General features: G+C 53.9%; 1 protein-coding gene across 13 annotated transcripts in view; it reads left to right on the top strand.

Moving 5' to 3' along the window:
* The window catches only part of NCOR2 (nuclear receptor corepressor 2), a 226,047-nt gene extending 214,162 nt beyond the window's left edge, over positions 1-11,885 (top strand). For 9 of the 13 annotated variants that reach the window (XM_063416136.1, XM_063416131.1, XM_063416135.1 and 6 more), the window contains 9 exons: positions 1,078-1,221; positions 1,335-1,474; positions 2,180-2,373; positions 3,914-4,057; positions 4,333-4,478; positions 5,762-5,815; positions 7,767-7,994; positions 9,563-9,742; positions 9,860-11,885. In XM_063416136.1, the coding sequence (XP_063272206.1) occupies positions 1,078-1,221; positions 1,335-1,474; positions 2,180-2,373; positions 3,914-4,057; positions 4,333-4,478; positions 5,762-5,815; positions 7,767-7,994; positions 9,563-9,742; positions 9,860-10,035 (1,406 nt within the window). In that variant the 3' untranslated portion in view covers positions 10,036-11,885. The remainder of the gene's footprint in view (positions 1-1,077; positions 1,222-1,334; positions 1,475-2,179; positions 2,374-3,913; positions 4,058-4,332; positions 4,479-5,761; positions 5,816-7,766; positions 7,995-9,562; positions 9,743-9,859) is intronic. The other 4 variants (XM_063416140.1, XM_063416144.1, XM_063416145.1 and 1 more) reach the window with 2 other exon arrangements.
* Positions 11,886-22,237: the final 10,352 nt, after the last annotated feature.

The following is a 22,237-nucleotide window of genomic DNA, read 5'->3' on the forward strand; positions in this document are numbered from 1 at the left end:
TTTTCCCAGTTGGCAAGTCCTGTTTTGCAAATGTTGTCCAGTTCCTGGTATTGCTTTTTACAGACAATAGCCGTTTGCTAATTTTGATTTCCCCATCCTTAGAAATTCCCAGGCAGTCTGTAAGGAGCAGTTGTGGGTAATAAATCAAACGAGCAGAGCAGAGAACTGGGACTGTGAGCGTGACAAAGCTGCTGGCCATCAGACATGAGCTGCAGGGTCTCTGTGGGCTTTTCTGGGTCTCAGCTTGGCTGGAATCCCTGTGCTCGGGGTGACCTCCCTCAGGGTCCTGGTGCTTGACGCTGCCCAAGGTGGGCACCGTGCCTGTCCTGGGATCACTCAGCACAGCCGTGCTCATTTCCAGAGCAGACCACAAGAACCACCTAATAGGAATCTTGTGTAAGACACAAAAGCACTGGGATTAGTTATTCCAATGGAAACTGCAGGGAGGGGGCCGGATTTCAGGGTCTGGATTATTCTTGATGGGACCAACCTTTACCCAGAGTATTCATCCAGGCTCCCACTAGTGTGCAGAAGCAACAGGCAGCTTGTGGGGATTTGGTGGGACCCCATCTTCAAGTTGCAGCAGCTCTGCCTGCTTTGATGCTCTTCCAGTCTGTGCAGAGGCTTGTTTAGACTTGGTGGATTTTCAGTGGTAGGTTCGTGGTTGAACTCAATGAGCTTAGAGGTCTTTGCAGCCTAAATAGTTCTACGAGTCTGTGCAAAGTGTTAAAAAGCAGAGAATGGTCAAATTTTGCCCCTGTGGTTTGTGAGTTCACTGTCTCTGGAGTGGCATCTGGGACCTCCAGGGTCTCACTTTCCACTTTTCAACTCCCAGGTCCTGGCGTCCCCAATTCTGGGCTTGGGGTTTTGCTTTGTAATGCACTTGGAGACCTCTTGTGCAGCCACCACCACTGCTGGACATCAGAGGTGGCCCTGCAGTGTGACCTGCTAGGTCTTCCCTCATCTCTTTTTTCCCCCTTTTCACTGGATGTGTGTCTCTACCCACAAGCAATGATGCAAGAGTGCTAAGGAAAAGCTAAGTGAGCTCCTGGTTTTAAATCCCTTCCATTTCCTCAGGCTTTCATGGAGGCTACAGCCCAGAGCGGATGGAAGCAGTGAGCCCTGTGAGCTCACCCAGCCTGTCCCACGAGAAGGGGGCCAAGCTGCTGCAGGACACAGAGAAGGGACACGGGGAACACGACCTGAGGCAGAAGCAGCAAGGTGAGAACAGGGGCTGGCACGGGAGAGCCCAGGCTGGCTGTGCTCCAGTGCTGGGATGGAGAAGAAGGGGATACAGATGTCACTCATTGCTGCTCTCCTCTCGGTGCCCCCAGGCTCACTGAAGGGCTCGGCTCCTGAAGCCCACCTGCAGCACCTGCGGCAGCCCGACGGCCCCCAGTGCCAGCCCCTGCAGTCCAGCCAGGGCATCAAGGGCATGAACCAGCGCGTGGTCACGCTGGCCCAGCACATCAGCGTAAGGAACAACCCCATCCACCTCCAGCCCCTTCCTGCCGGGCTCCAGGGAGGAGGGAGGAGCTCAGGGAAGCCTGTCTGGTGGGGGTGGCCTGGGAGTGATGCTGGAGACCTCAGCTCCTCTAGCTGGGGGCTGCAGAGCAGGAGGCATCACAAGTGTTCAGCCCAGGTGTTTGTGTCCCCAAGAAGCCCATCACAAAAAGCTGTTGAGGACAGGAGGCAGAAGTTCCACCTGCAGGGACAAATCAGCTCATTTCCCTCCTGCTCACCCTCTTAGTTGGGCCCAGCAAGGCAAAGGTCTAAACCTGTCGCTATAGGACACGAACAAAAGATGAAAGACCCCAAATATTTCAGAAGGCAAAAAAGGCATAAAAAAACTTTAATTGTCCAATTTTATAAGGTGTTCTGATACAGACTTAACATGATTGGTGAACAAGACTGACACTTCCCCAGTCCCATTTGTCAAACTAGAGAAATGGCCAAAATGTTTTTCTCTGAGAACCAGAAAGGCAAACACCACCTGGAGAAAGATTGTTTTAAGAAAAGATAGTTGTTTTGCCAAGATCGTTTTGGGAAGAAGCTTTCCTAAGAAACTTTCCCCTTGGGAAAGGAGTTAGCAGTTACCAGCAGGCTAAAATCTCTTAAGCCCCAAAAATATCAAGCCCACAGAAAGCAGCTCCACTTCTGCCCCTGGTTCCTTCTGCAGGAGGTCATCACGCAGGACTACACGCGCCACCACCCGCAGCAGCTCAACTCGCACATCCAGGCGCCCGTGTACTCCTTCCCCGGGGCAGCCTGCCCGGTGCTGGACCTGCGCCGCACGCCCAGCGACGCCTTCCTGCCGCAGCAGGAGCACGCGGCGGCCTCGCGCATCTCCCCGCACAGCGAGGGCGGAAAGAGGTGGGCTGGGGCTGCCACGGGTGGGCTGGGGCTGCCACGGTGGGCTGGGGCTGCCACGGGTGGGCTGGGGCTGCCACGGTGGGCTGGGGCTGCCACGGGTGGGCTCGGGCTGCCACGGGTGGGCTGGGGCCACCCTGAGCTCAGGTGGCTCGGGGGAGGTCGGGGTGGGTGCCCTTGGCTACCTGGCACTGCGGTGAGGGGTTGCACCGGGGGTTAGATTGGAGTTTGGCATTGCTGTCCCAGGTTTGGTGCTGTGGGGATTCCCTTTCTCATCTGGGCATGTTTCCCCCCTCTTGCCACCCCTGTTGTCCTAGAGATGCTGTTTAGGCCCCCCAAGAGTCCATAATTCCCTTCCCAACCTGGCTGGTGTCACAGGATAGTTTGGGTGGGAAGGGATCTCTTGAGATCATCCAGCCCAGCAGTGACCTCTTGAGCAGGTTGTCCTGGGTCATGGCTGGTTGGGTTCAGAGTATCTCCACTGTTGGAGACAGCACCTCTCTGGCCAACCTGTTCCCAGCATTTCAGCACTCCTACCAAGGAAAAAAGGGTTTTCTTGTTTTGGGATGGAATTTCATGTGTTTGGTTTGTGCCTGTTGCCTCTTGTCCTGTCACTGTTGTCAGTCCCTGACCAGCTGATTCCAAAAAACCTGAAGCAACATGTTTTCCATTGGTTCAAAGTTAATTTTATCTTCACCTTTCACAGTGAATCAGAAGTTTATGAGACACAGGTGCCCTGACAACTGCAATTGTTCATTTCAGGCACCACCTGTATTTGTTTTAAAGTCACTTTCAAATCCCCTTGCTGCTACAAGACAGGTCTGATTGCTGTTGTATGGAATTAAAAAATGGGTCTGTTTTCCCACCCAAACACCCACCCAGAAGTATCCAGGAATGAGTGGTGCCTTGTCAGTAAATGGGATTGTTCTTCCCAGCTCTGCCTGGTCCTGTAGTTGGCTTTATAACATGAAGGAAAAGGGCCCAGCCCTGACCACCCAGTGATGAAAAAAACTGGGGAAAAATGAGAAACCACAGAAAGAACAAAGACGTGAATTCCCAGAACTCACTGTGAGGAATTCCTCACAGACTCGGGCCGGGCTGTCTCCCAGGCTCTGGCCACGGGCAGGCATCAGGGGCCAGTTGAGATCCTCTCCAAGCTGCCCCAGCTCCAGCCCCCTCCTGCAGCCACCCTGCTCCTGTGTGGCCCTGACAAGGAGGGGCGGTGGCAGCTTCTGCCTCCGCTGTGTTCACAAACACAGAGAATCAAAAGCAGCGTCTCCAAGAGGTTAATGTCACAGGTTAATCCCCTCCACAGGGATCCGTGTGTCCCTGCCCCAGCAGGTCCCTCCTGGCTGCTGTGTTGGGGTGGCTCAGCTGTCCCACTCTGGGGGTCAGGGCTTGGCTCAGCCCAGCTCTCTCTGCCCAAACCACGCTCTCCCTGCTGAGCAGCACCAGGAATCCTCCTCCGCCTCCCACCCCGAGCTGCTGCGCAGGGACAGGGGCTGTCACAGTGAGCTGATGGCATTGTCCCCTTGCTGCCCAGGTCCCCGGAGCAGGGCAAGGCGGCGGCGGGCCCGGACAGCTGCATCGAGCCGGTGTCTCCAGCAGACGGCGCGGGAGAAGCGGAGCACGCCAAGAGCGCCCCGTACCCCGTCCTGTTCCGCGAGGGAGAGCCCATGGACCAGAGGTGCGCCCGGGGTGGGGATGTCCCCGCACATGGCCTGGCCCGGGCTGCTCTCCTTGCTGCCCAGAGCTGTGTCCCATCCCAGGGGGCTGCGTTTGTCACGGCTGTTCAACACCACGGGGTTCCTGTATCGCTGGGATAGGGACAGAGGTTGGAGATGCTGAGTACCAGGAGCTCCCAGCCTGGTCGTGAGCTGTCACACTGAGGGAGGAGGCTCTGTAGGGAGGACTTTGTGCAGTGGACGTTGCAGAGGTTTCCAATGGTCTTCTGCTCTGCAGGATGGGGTCCAAGTCCCCAGGAAACAACACTCAGCGTCCAGCTTTCTTCAGCAAGCTGACCGAAAGCAACTCTGCCATGGTGAAGTCCAAGAAGCAGGAGATCATCAAGAAGCTCAGCACGACCAACAAAAACGAGACAGAGTACAGTAAGAACCTGTGGGGAGAAAAACACAGGGCACCAGGGGAGGAAAAGCCTCGAGGACAAATGAAGCAGAGGAGATTTGGGAATGGGTGCTGCTGTGTGAAAGGGCTGGGAGCTCCCAGACAGCTCTGTCTGCACTGAAGAGTCAGACTCGATGGTCCTTGTGGGTCCCTTCCAACTCAGAATAATCTGTGATTCTGTGAAGTACAAGGTCCAAAAGTTTCCTAGAATGCTGTGTGCTGGTGCCAGCAGTGACTGTGTATCTGGGGAGGCAGTGGGAGATTTCCCAGCCCAGTCTCTGTGCTCTGGGGCTGTCAATCCCACCCGAACCAGATAACCTCAGTAGGAAGGAAATAATGAGCTGAGCATGGAAGACACTTAAGAGCAATTGATATTTTAATGACTGGCCAGCCAAGCTGAATCCTTCCTCCTTGAGATGCATCTCCCCCCAACCTTACTTTAAGCCCTACATCAATATTGGTGCAGCTCTGTAAAACTAACCAGGCTGGCTCAGATTAGAAATTCAGCCCGTTCATTCATTAACCGCTAATAGAGTAGATAGGATCATAATTTAATTTAGCCCAGTATTATACAGTCAATACTAATTCAATTTGAATCCATCTTACAACAGCTGCATTGGATAAGAGGGACCGAGCTGTCTCGTCTCCTGGATGATGTTACCATGAGCCAACAGTATTGTTATGCCCCTTTGGGGACGTGTGGCTGAACCCCCTGACCTTCCACACTTTCCCTTATCAAGAAAAAATATATAGAAATTGGATATGCCTCTTATTTGATGAGAATTTCTGTTATTCTAAGGAAAGCAATATCCAAGTCAAACAGCTCAGCTAAGAGGGAAAATATTGATTTAACATTTCTTCTCCTCCTCCTCGCCCTCTCCACTGCCCAGACCTGCTCCATGGATAGGGGGCATTGAGCCTTTGAAAATCCCATAGGCAGGAGAGAGGGTTTGGCTTCGTGGAGCTTGTTAATCCCAAGGGCAGGAGGGAGGAAGGGAGGGAGGCCAGCCCTGAGCACAGACATTGCCCTGGCTTTCAGGGCTCTGCTTTCTTGCCCTTTCCCACCTGGTGAAGGTGCCCACTGTGGATCTCCCAAAGGCACTGGGGGTTACTCCTGGTCCCAGCCAGCACCCACAGTCCCACCCCTGTGCCAGGACAGCTGGGCTGCTGTGACACTGAGATGGGAGTCTTGTCACAGCACGTCCTGCCAGCCACTAACCTGCATGTGCTGCTCTCCGTACTGAAGAGCTTCTTTGTCTTTCTCCAGATGTGGGGCAGCCTGGGACAGAGATTTTCAACATGCCAGCGATTACCGGAGCAGGTAACTCCCCACATACCTCGTTTCCCACAGGGCTTACAGCTATGGAGAGCAGGAGGCTCAGTAGATTTAAGCATCTCCTTTGTTCTGGTTTCCCTTAAGACCAAGTGTAACAGTTTTTGGGAGGGAGAAGCCTCGGGACACACCGTAACTCCTTGCTGTTGGGTTGGAGAAAGGGCAGTGTAATTCCTTGGAAAGCCTGGCAGAGTTGGAGGAGAGGTTAAAGGTCAAGCAGGGGCTGGCCATCTGATGCCATCAGAGGGTTAAAGCATCTTGGCAAGGTGGACCTCACACCTGGAGAGAGCACCTTGCTCTTGGTGGGACCTTGTGCTCACCTGGGGGTGGGTGGCAGGGCAGTGGCCAAGGGGAATGTGAGGGTGGCAGTGGGGTCTGTGTCACTGTGGGCTGGACAGGAGCCAGTTGCAAAAGCAGACTGGGGCAAGAGCAGCACCCTGTGCTGGGCAAAGTGGCAATGATGAGGACAAAAAGGGAGATAAGGGGTGCTGGGACAGGAGGAGGTGTTTCCTGGGCATTGGGGGAGTGCTCAGGCCCAGGGCCAGCCCCAGGGGGAATGACAGTGGGAAGCTGTCACTCTGTGGCCACCTGCAACATGTCCTGGTGGGCTCCCGAATGGAGTGAATCCCCACTGAGGAATACTAATTGCTACTTAATTGATTAAGGATTAATGCTGTCCTACAGCAGGAATGCCTTCAGTTGTTAGTTTTTAAGTAGGAGAACAGCAGGTTTTCCACAGCCTAGGACAGGAGGTGTTGCGGGCAGGGGTTTGGTACCATGGGAGGGCCAGTGGTGTAGGACTGCTTGCCAGTGGAAATGAGTCTGGGAGAAGAATTGAGCTGGCATCAGCTGCTGGGGTGAGCAAGTGCAGCCAGATAGGACCTGAAAGGCCCTGGCAGACGAGATTTGAGGGTCAGTTTTGGCTAGGGGGGACCAGCACAGACTCTGCCTGTTTCTACAGCAAGGCAAATGTTCAGACCAGGTTTACGGGAACCTGGGATCTGCCCCTTTCCAAGCAGAGGGGCAGGGATCCCAGAACGAACACCCCAGGCTGGGCTCAGCTGGGGGGCCTGGCAGTTCTATGTCTGTATTTTGCCCTTGCTTGTTCCCTGTAACTGCCACCCCGGGAATGACGGTGGCCGAGCCTCTGGTCCCTGTGCGGTGCTGCTCCATAACTGCATGGCTTGAGACTCACACCCACGCGGACACTTCGCCTCTGCATCCTGTCCCACAGCCTCAGCCCAGCCCGGGGGACTGGGCCCCATGGGGACCCGGCCTGGGGACAAACGGGGACGGGGGCAGGGGGCTTGCAGAGCTCGAGGAGGGACAGCAGGACGCTCCCCTCTCCCGATGTAGCCCGACCCATGCAGGCGGCTCTGGGGGCTGCCTGCATCCTGTCACCCCAGGCATGTCTTTCTCATCAAGTGTTTTTGTGGGGTACTCCTTCTTCCTTCCCTGATTTCCTTTATGGGAAACAGCCCCAGCCTCCAAATCCCTGGCACACTGACTTTTGCTGTGTGTGCATATGGACCCCACATCCATCCCTTTCCTCCTGCCCCCGTGCCGAGCCTGGCTGGGTCAGGAGCGCAGCCCCTGCTCCTCGCAAATGCTCCCTGGGGCTCAGTGACAAACCCTTCTGCCCAGCCCCTGGCCCCGGGGAACCTTCCCAAAAGCCAGATCCCAGAGTGAGTCCCATCCGTCCCACCGCCAGCCCCGGGGCGGGATGGAGCGGGGGGAGGAGGAGGAGGACGGGTGCATCGCAGCGCTTTAAAGAACAAGATGACAAAGTTTGTTGCTTTGCGAGAATGTGCTGACTGTTTGTTTCTTCCCTTCTCCCTTGTCTCCTTTCTCCCCCTTTCCCCATTCCCCCTATCTTTCTTCTCATTTGGCTCCCCCCCATCTCCCGTCCCCTCTCTCCTCCCTCTCCCGTATCTCCCAGGGCTAATCAGTTGTAGGAGCCAGTCGGTCCAAGAGAATTCCAGTACCAACATGGGGTTGGAGGCAATAATTAGGAAAGCCCTAATGGGTAAATATGACGAGCAGTGGGAAGAGCGCTCACCTCTCAGTGCCAATGCTTTTAACTCTCTGAATGCCAGTGCAAGCCTGCCCGCTGCTATGCCCATAACTCCTGCTGATGGACGAAACGAGGACGTGCGCTCCTTGCCAGGTCTGCAGCCCTCTCCACCTTCACTCTCTCTGTGTTATTAATTCTCAGCCTTTTTATCTCCCCATTTACAGGGGGATTTATTCCCCCCTTCCCCATTTTTGTTCATTTTGGTTTTCTTTTCTCCCCTCCCTCCCCCAGCTTTGAGCTTTGTGGATCTGCTGATTAATCCTGTTTGATGTTAATTTAATAGTCTCTAAAGGTGCTGTTGCTTTCTCTAAACCACTGACTTGCTCCTTTCCCTATTTGTTGGGTTTTAATCTCTTCTTGTATTTTTTTTACACAACGGAAAACTTTATGAGGGTGGAAGACCCCCCCCCACCCACCCAAAAAATCAAAGGCATAAACATGAATAGCCAGCCCCACCTGTCTGTAAACCCCCAGTGGGGCCAAAATAGGGGAAGGTGCTGAGAAGGGCTGGTGTGGAGGACACAGGGCAGGGTGGCATTTCCCTCCCCACTCCAGTCTCTGGGTGTGTCAGGGCAGAATCCAACCTGGGATGAGGGAGTGGGATCTGGAAGTGCCTGGAACAAAAGGGAGATTGTAAGGGAGCTAAAAGTGATGCCTGGGGGATGACAAGAGAGGAGAGCTGGGGGTGAGCTGCCCCATGGGCCCTGGCGGGGCTTGCAGAGCCCCATGGTGGGGTCTGCTCAGCTTTGGGGAGACTTGAGCAGAGATGAGAGGGTGGTTGTGCAAATCCCCAGTTAAGAGAGGGAGGGAGGAGGGGGACCATGGAGGAAGCTTTTGTGCCCCCCACACAAGGGCAGAGTGCCTCATGCAAGTGCCCTGCACAGAGCATGACCCCACTGCCAGGGATCACCCTCGGGAATCCAGGCACAGAGCCCCTGGCTCAGGAGTAGATCCTGGGTGCACACGTGCACCTTGCTCCAGGTCAGCTCACACCTCTCTGGGTCAGCTACCACCAGGCACTCTAAAGCCTTTTGCAGAAAAGCTTTTCTGGCTCCTGCATGAAGCCAGCAGCTTCTTCCAGCCGTGCCCGGTGGAGGCTGCCTGCTGCTGGGCAGGTGGGTGGGATGCAGAGCCCATCCATCCCTCCCCCTTGCGGAGCTCCCCTGCTTTATCTGGGCTCACCTGCCCGGCAGAGGCCCTTGTGGCTGCAAACCTTTTAAAAACTGCCTAAACATCCCCAGGGACGAAAGACCATCCTGGCCATGCAAACCATGAGGACGGGGGTGTGCTCAGGGCTCCAGCGCCCACGCAGCTCCTGGGGGTCGCTGCGGGCTGCCCGTGCATGCGGGGCGGCACACGGAGCTCCCTTCGTGAGCCACGGCCGTGGGCTGAGCCCCGAGCCGGCTCAGGAGCAGATCCTGCGGGGAAGCAGCCAAAGCCCCAGAGCCTGTCCTGCCCCTGGTCCCTCCCCGGGACTGCCGGTGGCATCAACCCTCAAAGTGGAGCAGCAGGAGGAGGCAGAACCCTCCTGCGGCCGCTGCCTTCCTCCCGCCACGAGCCATTTTTGCAAAGCTCCTCCAAGGGAAGCGCTGGGACCCCGCAGCCCCTCCCCAAGCCCTGTCACGACGAGCCGGGTGACGAGCGGGTGCCTCTCTTTGCAGGAGGAGGGGGGAAGCCAAAGATCGCTGCCAGACCCAACAGCCGCAAGGCCAAGTCCCCTGCGCCGGGTCTGTCCTCGGGCGAGCGGCCGCCCTCCGTGTCCTCGGTGCACTCGGAGGGCGACTGCAACCGCAGGACTCCGCTCACCAACCGCGTCTGGGAGGACAGGCCCTCCTCCGCAGGTAGGGCTCGGGGTCCCCAGGGTGGCCGTGCCACCCCGCAGGCTGTGGGGAGGTTCGGGGGAGCGGGAGCAGCCACCCCCCGGTGCTGACTCACTCTGTGCTTCTCGTCCCTCGCAGGTTCGACGCCGTTCCCCTACAACCCGCTCACCATGCGGCTCCCCAGCGGGGTGGTGACGGCGGCCCCCAGCGCGCCGCTGCTGCAGGGCGCCCCCGGCAGCCAGCACCACACGTGGGACGAGGAGCCCAAGCCCCTGCTCTGCTCCCAGTACGAAACCCTTTCGGACAGTGAATGAGAGGAGCCAGGGGCAGGGAGACGGCGACCAAACCCGGGGCACGGGGAGCGAGCGGGACACACCCGGGGCCAGCGCCCACCACCCCGGCCCCGCCGGCTCTCACGAGCGAAGATGCAGGAGCAGAGCTATTATTTCATTTTCCCCTTTTCCTTTTTTTTAATTTTTTTTTTCCTTCCCTCCCAGCCAGCCAAAATGGTGGGGGATTTTTTTTTTTTTAAATTTTAATTTTTGTTTGGGTTATTTTTTTTCCCTTTCTCAACATCTGGAAATTTCTGCATCCTCTTCGTTCTGATAAAGAAAAGAGAAAAAAAAAAAAAGCCTTAACGAGACAAAACCCAAGGAACCCATCTTCAATCTTGGCAGCCGTGCTGGGCAGTGACCCCCGCGCTGAGAGGGACCGAGAGCGGCCGTGTGTCCGTGTGTCCGTGTGTCCGTCCGGGCCGCTCGGACGCTCTGGCGGCGCCGGGCGGGGGCCGCGGGCTGCTCCTGCGGAGTTGGCAGCGGGCGGTGGGAGATGCTCCCCCGGACCCGGCCATGGGGATGTGCCTCAGAATTGCAGAACCTCGAGCGGGTTAAAGAAAAGATTGGAAAAAGAAAAACAACCAGAAGGAGAACGGCTGAGCGGTGGAACGGGCCGGAGCGGCCCGGGTCGGTGCCCTGGCTGATCCCCGGGCTGGGTGCCCGGCACTGCCGTGTCACCAGACGTGGCAGCCCCGCGACGACACGCCTCGAACGTGGCTGGGAGGAGCGGGCAGGGGAGGGAGTGAGGAGCTGTTTCTTAAAAAAAATACTACAAAAAATCCTGGTCCCTTGGATGGAAGCAATCCCGGGTCACCCGGAGCGGGCAGGGATGTCCCCGGGCTGGCTCACACGCTGCCCGCCGAGGGGCTCGGTTGCTTTAAGTGCATTGTTTTCTGAATGGTGAGAAAAGGCAATTGTAAATTGTATTGGTCTACAGGGTATATTTTTGATACCTTCAGTGAATTATGTCAATATTTTACGCAAGGAAGGACTTAAAACGCAGTATTACATGCTGTAAAAGAGGTTCTGTTCTTACATGCAGGCTTTGATGCATTTGTCCATTGTATGGAAGGGTTAAAAAAAAAAAAAAGAAGGTAACAATGATCCATCAGAGTTATCTGGGAGTCAGGAGAATGTATGTACTTAGTTTAAAAAAAAAAACCAAACAAAAATCTTGCCATGGTTGCAGGGCCCCCCGTTACACACACCTTTGCTGGTTGTAGACTTTGATTCTCCAGAGCCCTCCAAGCTGGCCAGGGCAGGGGCACAGTGGGCAGGAGGCCAGCGTGGCAGGGAGTTCACAGGAAACTTTAAAAAAAAAAAAAAAAAAGGAAAAAAAAGTTTAAAAAAAGTTTTTATTGTATTTTTGTGATACACACGAATGCTCTACTTTACATTATTTTTTTCATTCCATGACGTTGGCTCATATCTGCAGTTACATGGTTAAAGAACAAAAATATTAGACTTTTTTTCATTCACTTCCGCTTTCTCGCTCTGGGGGGAAAACAAATGGCAAAAAAAAAAAAAAAGAAAAAAAAGAAAAAAAAAAAGAAAATGTATTAAATGCTTTGCATTCTATACGCTAGAGGAGCCCCAGCCCGGCCCAGCCCCGCCGCCTCCGGCAGCCCCGCGGGCTCAGGCGCCGTCACCTTCCCCGTGGATCTTTCTTTTCCCCCTGCAACGTTCCCAGGTTGATTCTGATTTCAAAGCAAGAGAATGATGGTGTTTGTTGTTTGTTTGGGGTTTGTTTTGTTGTTTTGGTTTTTTTTTTTTCTGTTGGGTTTTATTTTTTGTTTCGTTTTTTTACAATGTACAGGTTTTTAAATGTTCATCAATGTTTGTGTCTTTTCTGTTGTGCTTTTTTTTTTTTTTTTTTTTTTAAAGAAAAAAATCCGAGACAATGCACAAACGATGTGGAAAAAGTCTTTGCGTTCCCAGGTTATTGCTGCTGGTGTCTCCGTGGCTCTGAGCTGTACAAACTCACAGAGCTGATCTCTGGGCAAAACGCTATTAAAATGTTGCAGATTCTGCTGGGAAAAAAAAGAATTTTCCAGATCTGACCCATCTTCAAAGCCGCCTCCGTAGCTGATTCGGAAAAAATAGCGGAAAAAACCCCAACCACAACAAAGAATAAAGTTCCCACTTGGCACAGTAGCAATACTGTGTGCTGCTTGGTGTCTCCACATGTCCAGGAAGGCGCTGGGTGCCGGTGGCTGCAGAGTGGCACCACAGACCCTGCCAGTGACCCAGACGTGGCCAGAGGGGTGAGAGAAGGGCAGTGGAGGCTTTGCCACAGCTGCTCTCACCAGTGGTCGTGCAGCACACAGGGACAGAGGTGCTGGGTGGCACTGGGGTCTCTCATCGCTGGCACTCGGTGTTGGGACAGCAGGAAGGGCCACGGGCTCCAGCCAGGAGCTGCAGAGCCGCCGTGTGTCTGCCCCAGCTGGGCAGGGCTGCGTGTCACTCCGTGTTAGCCACGGGCAGCATTCACCAGCAGCACGGGCAGCACCCAAAACTGTGGGATGGAGAGAGAAGAGCCTGTCCCACCCCTCAGTGCCAGCCCCCGAGGCGTTTTCCATGTTTCCACTGTTTTCTATGTGTGTGAGGTGAGGGGCTGGAGCCCAAAGCACAGCAATGCCTGAGGCTGTGCCATGAGCGTGGCAGAAGAGCTGGAAGGTATTGGTGAGGTTCTTCCAGCCCTTACAGGGTTTGTGTCTGCTGGATGGGTGGGTGGGCAGATGTTCCCCACCAGCTGCTGGGCAGGGCAGTGTGTGCAGGAGGGGATGGTGCTGGCCTGGGAGCACGTGAAGGTGCTGGGGTGACACTGGTGACACCGAGATGCTGCAGGGCTCCTGAAGCCTCCCTCCTGCTCAGTGGGATCCTTGGGCATCGGTCCTCAGTGGGGGAATGTGACAACATTGCTGCTATTCCCAGCTCTGTGCAGGAGCTCAGGCCCTCGCTGTGCCATGTCCCATCCCGCCTGCCCCAGGCTGGGGGAGCAGCCCGGGGATGGAGGAGACCAGCTGAGGCCAGGACAGGTGGGTTTTGCTCCAGTGGGATCCTACTCTTGGGAGAGGCCCCCTTGTTGAGAGCTCAGCCCCACCCTTGGCCACAGCACTGCTTGGTTTTGCCACTCTCTGTCTTGCTGTGTCTCCACTGCTGGGTTTCCCCACACACACCCCAGCCCCTCCTGGAGCTGCCTGTCGCTGGCAGCAGCAGGGACAGGGATGATGGAGGGACTCTGAAGAGAGCACTGGAGCAGCAGCAGCTCCCACTGGGGAGCTCTGAGCCCCCTTGCTGTGGTGCAGGAGCAGAGCATCCTCCTGCTGCTCTAATTAAGTCGTGTCAATCAATGAGCTGGCAGTGTGTGTGCAGGAGGCCCAGAGGGGCTTGGTGGGGATCCCCCCAGAGCTGGGGGGCTGCAGAGGGATGGCCCCGCTTTACCTGCTCAGATGTTGACCCAGGGGAGTGTGGTTTTGGAAAAGGAGGAGCTGCTGCTCCTCTAGGTTGTGGTGCTTCCCCCTCTGGCCCTCGTTCTCCCCACTGAGGCATCCCCAAAATCTCACAGCAGGGTCTGACAGCACCTCCTGGTGCTGTCAGCTGCGGTTGTGCAATCCAGGAGGAACTCACACTAAACTATTCCAAACCCTGAGTTTAAACTTAATGTTTACCAACTTTGTAACTTGTACAAACGCAAACAAATCACTGGACAATTTGTCTCTTGAACTGTATTGGGCGGGGAAAAATCTCTCTGTGTGTACCCAGGCTGTGCACAGCTGCTGTGGAGGGACCACCAGGTGTAAATAATCCTCGGCTTGCTCCAGAGGGGAGGGGGTTCTTCTGCTGAGGGTGACGGGTTTGTTCACTGTTACTGTGCTCTGCGGCCGCCAGCGAGCGCTGGGGGACAGTGGGCGACCACTGCCGTGCTGGTTCAATAATAAAAAAGCAAACAAACCAACCCAACCCAAAACTTATTTGGCAGCAGAAAGCAGCTCCTGCCTGTGGGGGGGTGTGAGCCTGGGCAGGACGAGCTGCTCACGGGGCAGCTGAGGTGGCTGCAGGCCAGGGCTGGGGGGGTTCAGGGACGCCTGTGCTGGCACTGATGGGGTGTCCAGGGGGGCTGAGGGGACCAAGGGGTGGTGGCAGCAGGCACCGAGAGCACAGTCAGCACCCCTAGATCCTTGTCTCATTCACCCAGGGCTGTAGGAAAATTTGGGGGAGGCTAATGAGCAACTACCTAATTAAGAATCTAATTATGAAGCCCTGGGATCTCTTTGTGGGTCTAAATTGCTTTACCTCCCACACCTGTCCCGTGAGGTGGGATTAACTTCAGCTGGGAGTCTCCAAGTGTCTCTCCAGTGATGCCACAGGCTGGGGAGCACTTCCAGTGCTGGAGGGTGTGATTGAGGTGGGGAGCGGGGGTCCCTGAGCTGAGGGGGATGGCTGTGCATGAGCACTCCCTGATGACTGTGTGGAATTTAGTCCACTGAATGGCTGTTAGGTGGTTTGAGGGCCTTCTGCTGCCTTTCCCGGGGCTCAGAAATGGATTTTACACCAATGATGTTTTCCTGAGCACAGCAATGGGCATTTCAGCCAGGGTATATCCCTGCCTTCTGCCAGCACTGCCTGACTCTGCCCAAGGGATATCCAGAAGATTTCTTCCTCTGTCCTGCTGAGATTCACCCTGGATCATCGGGATTGCCGAGACACCCCCTGAAATCCCTCCAGGTATGTACCCACACTGACCAAATCTGCCTCCTCCTGTGTCCATGTGCTCCTCCAGCAACCAGCTGCCATGGCCATGCACCAGGCAGATACTGCTGGCTCTTAAAAATCAGCCTAAAGATCTCTTGAGACCAGTGATTTTGTTGAAAAACCTTCATGGAAAGGCTCTTGCCACTCTGAAGGCAATTAGAGTAAGTTAATAACCAGTACACACAGGAGCTGGGCTGTTCAACCTCTCACACCAGGGTTTAAATGCTGACAAGGGCTGACAGCCATCTCCCTGGTCAATAATTCACACTGATGCTGAAGAAAGAAAAGGTGGGAAAACTCTTAATTCAAGGCCAACACTTAGAATTTAATGATGGGTAACTTTAGGTCTGCTTGCAAAGCTGTTACATAAAGAGATGAAAATGAAATGGGACAAAAGCAGATGGCTTTGAAAACCAGCAATAAAAAGATGTCAGCAATCCACACTCACTTGTATTTTAAGTGGCAGACAGGAGTTTTTAAGGGGAAAGAGAAGATAAAAGATGCCCCTGATACCTTTGCCCTGAGAAGGTGCAGGAGCATTGTGACCTTCTGATGTCAGTCAGGACCAGTGAATTTCTTTCTTCTGCAAAGAATTAAAACAAGAAGATGGTTTGTTGGTTTTTTGGGGTTTTTTTAGCTAAGCCAGGTTGAGTGACAAGAGCAGGGAGAGAAGGGCACGAGGTGGAGGCTGTCCTTGTTGTGCACCCCAGGACACTGCCCTGGGCACCAGTACCAGGTGCCCTGCAGGTGATGAAGGGGAGTGGGATGCAGCTGGGGTACCCAGGGATGAGCAGGGCAGGATTTTTTTAAAAAAAGGTACAAATCACACCAGAATACCACACCCCTGTGCTGGCAGCACCCAGCCCTGTGTGCTCCCACGATGGTGGCCCACAGACCTCACATGCCGGCCCCAGCAGAGCAGGGGCTCCCCAGCAGAGCCTTTGGCCAGAGGCTGTTCCTGGGCTCTGTGCAGCAGGAAGCATTTTATACTGTCCTGACAATTTCAATCCAAATAGCCATTCATCAGCTCTTATGATTTGCCATGAAATTATATATGCTCTGTGATAATGATGCAGAGGGCTAAAGAGCTGATCTTGGCAGGAGATGAGAGGGGTAGGCTGGCGAGTAACTTGGAAGGGAAAGAGAGCAGCTTTTGGTGGGTGCCTGACTCTTATCAGCACTGGGACCCTGAAGGGTGTTGGGCAGAGGTGTCCAGGCTGGCTGAGCTTTTGCTTCTGTGTCATCTGGGGAGAATTGGGCTCATAAGAGACTTGGGAATGAGCGTCACTGCGTGCGTGTGTGAGTAACAGCTGAATTAATTGTCAGGTTTATTTATCCTCTCCTTTTTTGGCCTCCTGCAATTACCAAAAAGGATTTGTCAGAACTCCAGGCAGTGGAGTGGTAATAAATCACTGGCCACCGACAGGAGGTTGGAGCAGTTGTATCTGGAGTGATCCGAGATTGGTGTTGGCATTATTGAAGGGCAAGTGCTCGGAGGGGCTGGGGGCCTGCAGCACAAGCAAACAAAGCAACAAACCAACCAGCCAGCTTTGCAGAAATACTCCTGAAATGAAATCCATGGACACAGAGTTCTCCAGCTGTGCAGAAATTCCCTAACAGGGATACAGGGAGGCCTGGGGAGGTGAATCCTTGGCAGCCACCAGCGCATGGGACATTGCCAGAGCCTGCCAGGCTGCAGGTGCCTTCCCCTGGTGGCACCAGGGTGACCAAAGCCACCCCTGTGAAACTCACAGCATCTGCCTGCACGCCCTGAACTGGAAATCTGCTGAAACAGAGTTGAAAGGTGAAATCTTTGTGCTGCAAACACAGCGCTCTCTGGATCCTGCTTTGCAGTACAGGAGGGTGTCCGGATCCCACCGAGGACAGAGCGCATTCATCTCAGCTGCAGACACAGCTGACAGGTGAGGCTTCCCTCTTGCTGGCCCTTGTAAAAGGAGCCCAGGCAGACAGGGCTGCCTGTGGTGCTCGGGAGGCCAGCCCAGAGATCACTTTCACCACCAGCATCGTGGGGAGTGCATCACTCACACAACGCTCCGAGCCCCTTCCCCTCCTTGGAAATATTCCCACTGTCCCTCTGTAAGTGCAGGGAACCTGACGGAGCACGGGGTGTTGCAGGGGTGGTGAGCTCCATCTGGAGAGCTGTCTGCTTTGAAGTCGGATGCTGTTTTAAACTCTGCAGGGTACTTTTGCTCAGGAAAAGCAGCAGTTGTCAGTAACAACTGATCTTGGTCCAGAAATTTTTGCTGCTCCCCAACTTCTTTTCATATTTATTAGTCATTTGCAATCTCTTTGATGACTAAATGCATGTTCAGCTTGGAGAAAATTGTTGCAGTATTTGCTGAGGTAAGTCAGGGCAGAGGACATGCTGACCACACTGGCCATGCTCAAGATGGTACATCTAGATTAGTCATTATTAATTGCCATGGCAGCCCCAGTGCTCCTGAGGAGACTCATGGAGCCAGCAGGAGCCCTGGGGAGGTTGTTCTGAGGTCTCACCTATGGGCAGTTGTTCCGTAAGGCTGCAGGTCAGTATTTGTGGCAAACGTGGTGCCTGTGGGAGAGGAGTAGTGCCAGGACCCTCTGGGGGTTCCTCTCCCGCCTCCAATGGCACGGGAGGAAGGGGAGTTTTCATGAAGAGCAAATAATTGAGCAGCACCATCCAGGAGGTTGCTGTCGAGGACACTCCATCCGAATTCCACGTGTTCCTTGAACTGCTCTGCGCAGCTGTCAGCAGGTGCGGCCTGACGGGCCCCAAATCCGCTCCAGTGAAATGGATTCTGAAGAGGTTTGGGCTCCACTGACTCGGGTGTTTGTTTGCAGACTTCAGCTGTGAAATCCTGATCCAGCTCTGCCCTGGACCCAGGAGTATTTCCTGCTGCTGTTTCATCCTGAGCCCTTTCCAGAAAGCAAAGCGGCTGCCAGAGGTCAGACACGAGGAACCCGGTCAGTGTGTGCCTAAAGATGGGTGCCAGGTCTGGATCTGCATTCCTGTTGGACCAAAGCGGAGCTTTCCCCCACAGGGATGTTAATCCTGGGCCTTGGCTTAGAGCCATCTCCAGCTTTCATGGGTTTGGAACTGAAAAAGAGCACCATGCTGTTCAAAGGGAAGAACAAGTCCTTATACTCCAGCTCTATACCCCAGTGAGAAGTCACAACTGGCTCCTGAGCTCTGAAACCCATCTAATTCCACCCCACTGGACTCATTTTTAAGCTACCAGTCTCCAGAGGCTGCCAGAACATCCTGCTTCCCTTCAGGCCAGCCAGAACCCCTGAGCTGGAGCTGCCTCCTCCATCCACTGGTGAAGGAGAAACCAAATAGCAGAGGTTGCTCGTGGGTCTCTTGGAGGGGGACGGCAGCCTTTTTATTAGGTTCAGATGTTGCTTTCTGCCCCGGGCCATGCTGCAAAGTAAAGCAGAGTGTGTTAATGTTGGCTGGAAGAACCTCTGTGGAAACAGGCTGGAATGAAGCAGGTTTCCTTTGTGCCCGTTTCCTGGGGGAATGGGGGAGATGGGCCAGCATGGGAGGCACAGGCATGGGCAAGGAGTCACTCTTTGCTGAGTTTCCCTCATTCTCTGAGATCTCCCAGCAGTGAGTGTGGCTTTAGCCAGCCACCCACTTCTCCAGGGCTCTTGGGTACCTGCTGTCCCCTGGTCAGTGGCTGCTGTCCCCAAGCCAATGGCACCCACAGGGAGAGTTGGTCCCAGTGCTGATCTGATGGGTTCCTTCTGGGTCTGTTCACTGCTGGGAGATGTGGAGGTGGAGGGCTCTCTGAGAAGGGCAAGGCTGTTCTCCAGATGTTACTTTTCACCATTAGGCAGTGTTTAAACAGGCTGTGATTTCCCTCCCCACTTCTTTCAGAGTGCACATAGAGGAGAGACCCTTGGAGGAGGGAAGTGAGCAGCAGGGGGAGGGCCAAGGAAACCTTCCCAGAAAGTGCTGAGCTGGGCTGCCCCTTAGCAGAGCCGGGCTCCAGAGGGTCCCTGCCGGCCAGTGCCAAGCCTGGAGGCCTTTGGAACACGTGGCTCATTAACAGAGGGCCTCAGCCACGGCCAGGCTCACTCACGGGGCTGGCGCTGCCAGAACAAGTCCCAGGGGACTCGGAAAGGGCCTCGTCTGCAGAGTTCAGGGCAGACCTGGAGGCAGAGCAGAGCTCTGCCTAGCAAAGCACCCTGAGCCTCAAAGGCTGCTCCCCCATTCCCTCCTCCACTCCACCTTCAGTCCACTTGGAAAACAGGCTCAGACCAGAGCTGCAAGGATGCTCAGCTCCTCTCCCAGACACTGAGGGACCTGTGTGGCTCTGGGTGCTCTCTCCTCTGGGTCAATGTGCATCTCAGGGTAAAGTCAGTGCTCAACCAGCCAGGGATGTCCCAAGAGATGCTGCCATCCCAAAACGCCTCATTAGCAGCTGGACTTGAAGTTAAAACCCCAGCTCTGCCCCTCCAGGGCCGTCCTACTTGGCCACAACAGGCCCCTAATATGATTTGCATCGTGGCCTCTCCGAGCCATGCTCGTCAGCAGATGAAATGAATATCCTGGAAGTGCAGGCGCTAAAAAAAAAATCGCTGTCGGAAGCACAGCAAAACCCATCTGTGAGTGGAAGAGGTCAAAGAAGAATACAAAGGCTTTTATTTCCTGGAGGCATTTGTCAGCAAGACAAATGTGGGTTTTTTTAAATTTGCTGCCATTTCCTAGCTGGCCGCCCACGCAAGCGCCAAATGGACTTTCACTCACACAAAGCTGAGTGTTGGCTGGTGTCCTTTGTAATCCAACGCTCAGGAATCAGGCGAGGAGTCGGCTGGGATCCCTGTTTGTTATCAGTAAGTGGGGCATATTTAAAGGATATGGGCAGACTTCAACACTACATCTATAACTAGTTTATTACTGGTGTGTTCCTCTTTTGCCCTCGTTATTTATGTTGAAAATGATAAATGAGGGATTGATGATTCTGGCTGGTTCATGAATAATCAGGTTATTTCACTGCAAAGCCCCGGGGGAAGGTAATGTTTCCACAATCCTCCATCAAAGAGAAGGCAGTTTGCACGCGCGTGTGCGTCTGTTGTTCGTTCCTCCACTGCTTTGTGTGGGTTTTGGAGTGGTTCTGCATCTCTCCCTCTGCAAGTGTGCCTATGCCCAGGCACTCCCTTGCTGCATCCCAGTCCAAAATGTTTCCCAGTCTGCCATCAACAGCAGCCACACAGTGGATACCAACTGTTTGAGCAGTTTGGTCTCCAGAGAAGGAGGTGATGGGCACTTCAGTGTCCTGTGATGGGAGGGTGCAGCCAGGAGCCCTGGGGAGGTGCATGGAGAGCCCCAGCCACAGCAGCCAACTTGGAAGGAGCCCATTTGTATTTTAAGGAGCTGCAAATAGCTGCTGGTCTCAGGATTTGCTGGTGAGACAGTAAGAACCTTGGGGAGATGATCTGAATGTTTATGTATATAGAAATGTCTAATCACCAGGCTCAGAACAGGCTTGGGAAGGGAATCTGGAGGTGGTTAGCTGGAGAGGAGGATATTTTTATGCTAGAAATGTGCTGTCCGCCTGTTTGTAGGGTAGGAAGGATACAATGAGAATCAAAGGCTTGGCAGGATGAGCATTTTCATCCTCATAGATGTGAACTCCCCATCTGTCGTGGACTCCAAGGCGTGGAATCATTTAGATCCAATATCATTATTAGAAGCAGAAAACAGAGCTCATAAAACTCCCTCCTTACACCCCAAAAAAGCAATTCCAGGACCCTTTATCCTACTTGAGAACAAGCCATTCCTGCATTAATTTCCCTGCTGTGACTGGGCTTGTTGCCAGGAGGAGACTCAGTGCTTTGGCAGAAGATGCATGGCCCTGGGGCAGGTCCTTGCTCCTCTCCAGTGTCACCAGACCAGGGATTTGGAAACAGAGCTGGGGAAGGGCAGTGTGGTGGCCAAGCCACGTTCCTGCCAAGCTGTGGAGTTTTGCAGGGGCTGCATCTGCAATGGGAATTGCTCCCACAAGCAATGGGATGCAAACCAGCACTGGATCCACATCCCATGGCTGGGCAGACACTGCTGAGGGCAGCTGGCAGTGCCAGCCTTGGAAGTCACCATCCTGCCCCCATGCAGCCACCCTGGGGGCTCAGCTGCTGAAGCCAAGGTACCCCCTGAGGCACTGAACCTGCGGCACAGGACACGAGGAGGTTGCAGGGCTGCATCTAAAAGATCCCAGGTGGATTCAGTCATCCTGGAATGGTTTCTGGGGGAGGTAGTTGAGAAGCCACAGGGTCAACTCAAGGGACAGAGATGTGTCTGCTGTGACAGTCTCCCATTCCAGTCTCCCCACAGAGATGGATTAAGTGACAGTTCAGTGTCCTATGCCAATGGAGGCAGTTCCTATAGGTGGCCATCACTCTAGGCATGCTCCTGGTGATTCCTTCACATTGCAAGAGATTCATGACATTTTTGAGGACAATATAACCTCCAGCTGCTTGGCATGGCCTAGAACTTACAAAGACACTTCTGCAGGTCCAGGCTGTGACATTGCCATCTGCTGATGGAGAGCAAAGACCCAGCCCGAGGTCTTGCACATGGTATTTGAGCTGATGGTTTGGCAGCAGGGGGACGTTTTTACTGCTCCAGGATCAGGTAAGGCTCCTTCTCTGGCAAATCCTTCCATTGTTTGTTAACTGTAAATAGCTGTGGAATGAAATTTGATGACGGCATCTATTGTTTCCTTACAGCTCTGCTTTGTTGAGTGGAATAGGGATCCCAGCCATGTGGTGTTTTATTATTATTTAATTTGTAGCTGCCCATAATCAGCAAATTCTTTTAGGTGAGGCTTTTGGCATTTTATATTCAGCATTCTTGCTGTCTGTAAAACCAGCCTAAACCTTTCCTTCTGTTCCTAAAGGCATCTAGTTTAAATTCAAAGTCCATCCATTATAACTTCAGCACCTTGTAATCCCTCAGAGATATGTGCAATTACTTTCTGAAATATCCCAGGAGCAAAACTAATACCAAGCATCATCTGCTTAAATTTACAACATCCAACTAGCACAGTAAAAGCCACTAGCTTAGGGGTTAGCTCATCTGAGCACACTTGCCAAAACACATATCCTGCATCTAATACTGCTTTTTGCTGCTGAGGATTTAGCTGCCACCTCAGGAATCTTCGTTGGACAGAATTCACATTTTATGGTTTTATTTAAATAGCAGGAGTGGATGCACATGTCCTTCATCTGGCATTTGAGTGTCAGGCAGCCTGCACAACCCCTGCCTTCTCCATGTTGTTGTGTTTCCTTAGGTCCTTAGCCATGAGCTTGTCTCCCATCCTTCATCCTAGGAGCAGTTCAGCCATGATTTGTGTCAAAAAGCTTGGGATGAGGACATGGGCACTTACCCACAGCTGAAGCAAGCTTCTTGCATAACATGGCT

The sequence above is a fragment of the Prinia subflava genome, chromosome 19 (assembly GCF_021018805.1).
Source record: "Prinia subflava isolate CZ2003 ecotype Zambia chromosome 19, Cam_Psub_1.2, whole genome shotgun sequence".
NCBI lineage: Eukaryota > Metazoa > Chordata > Aves > Passeriformes > Cisticolidae > Prinia > Prinia subflava.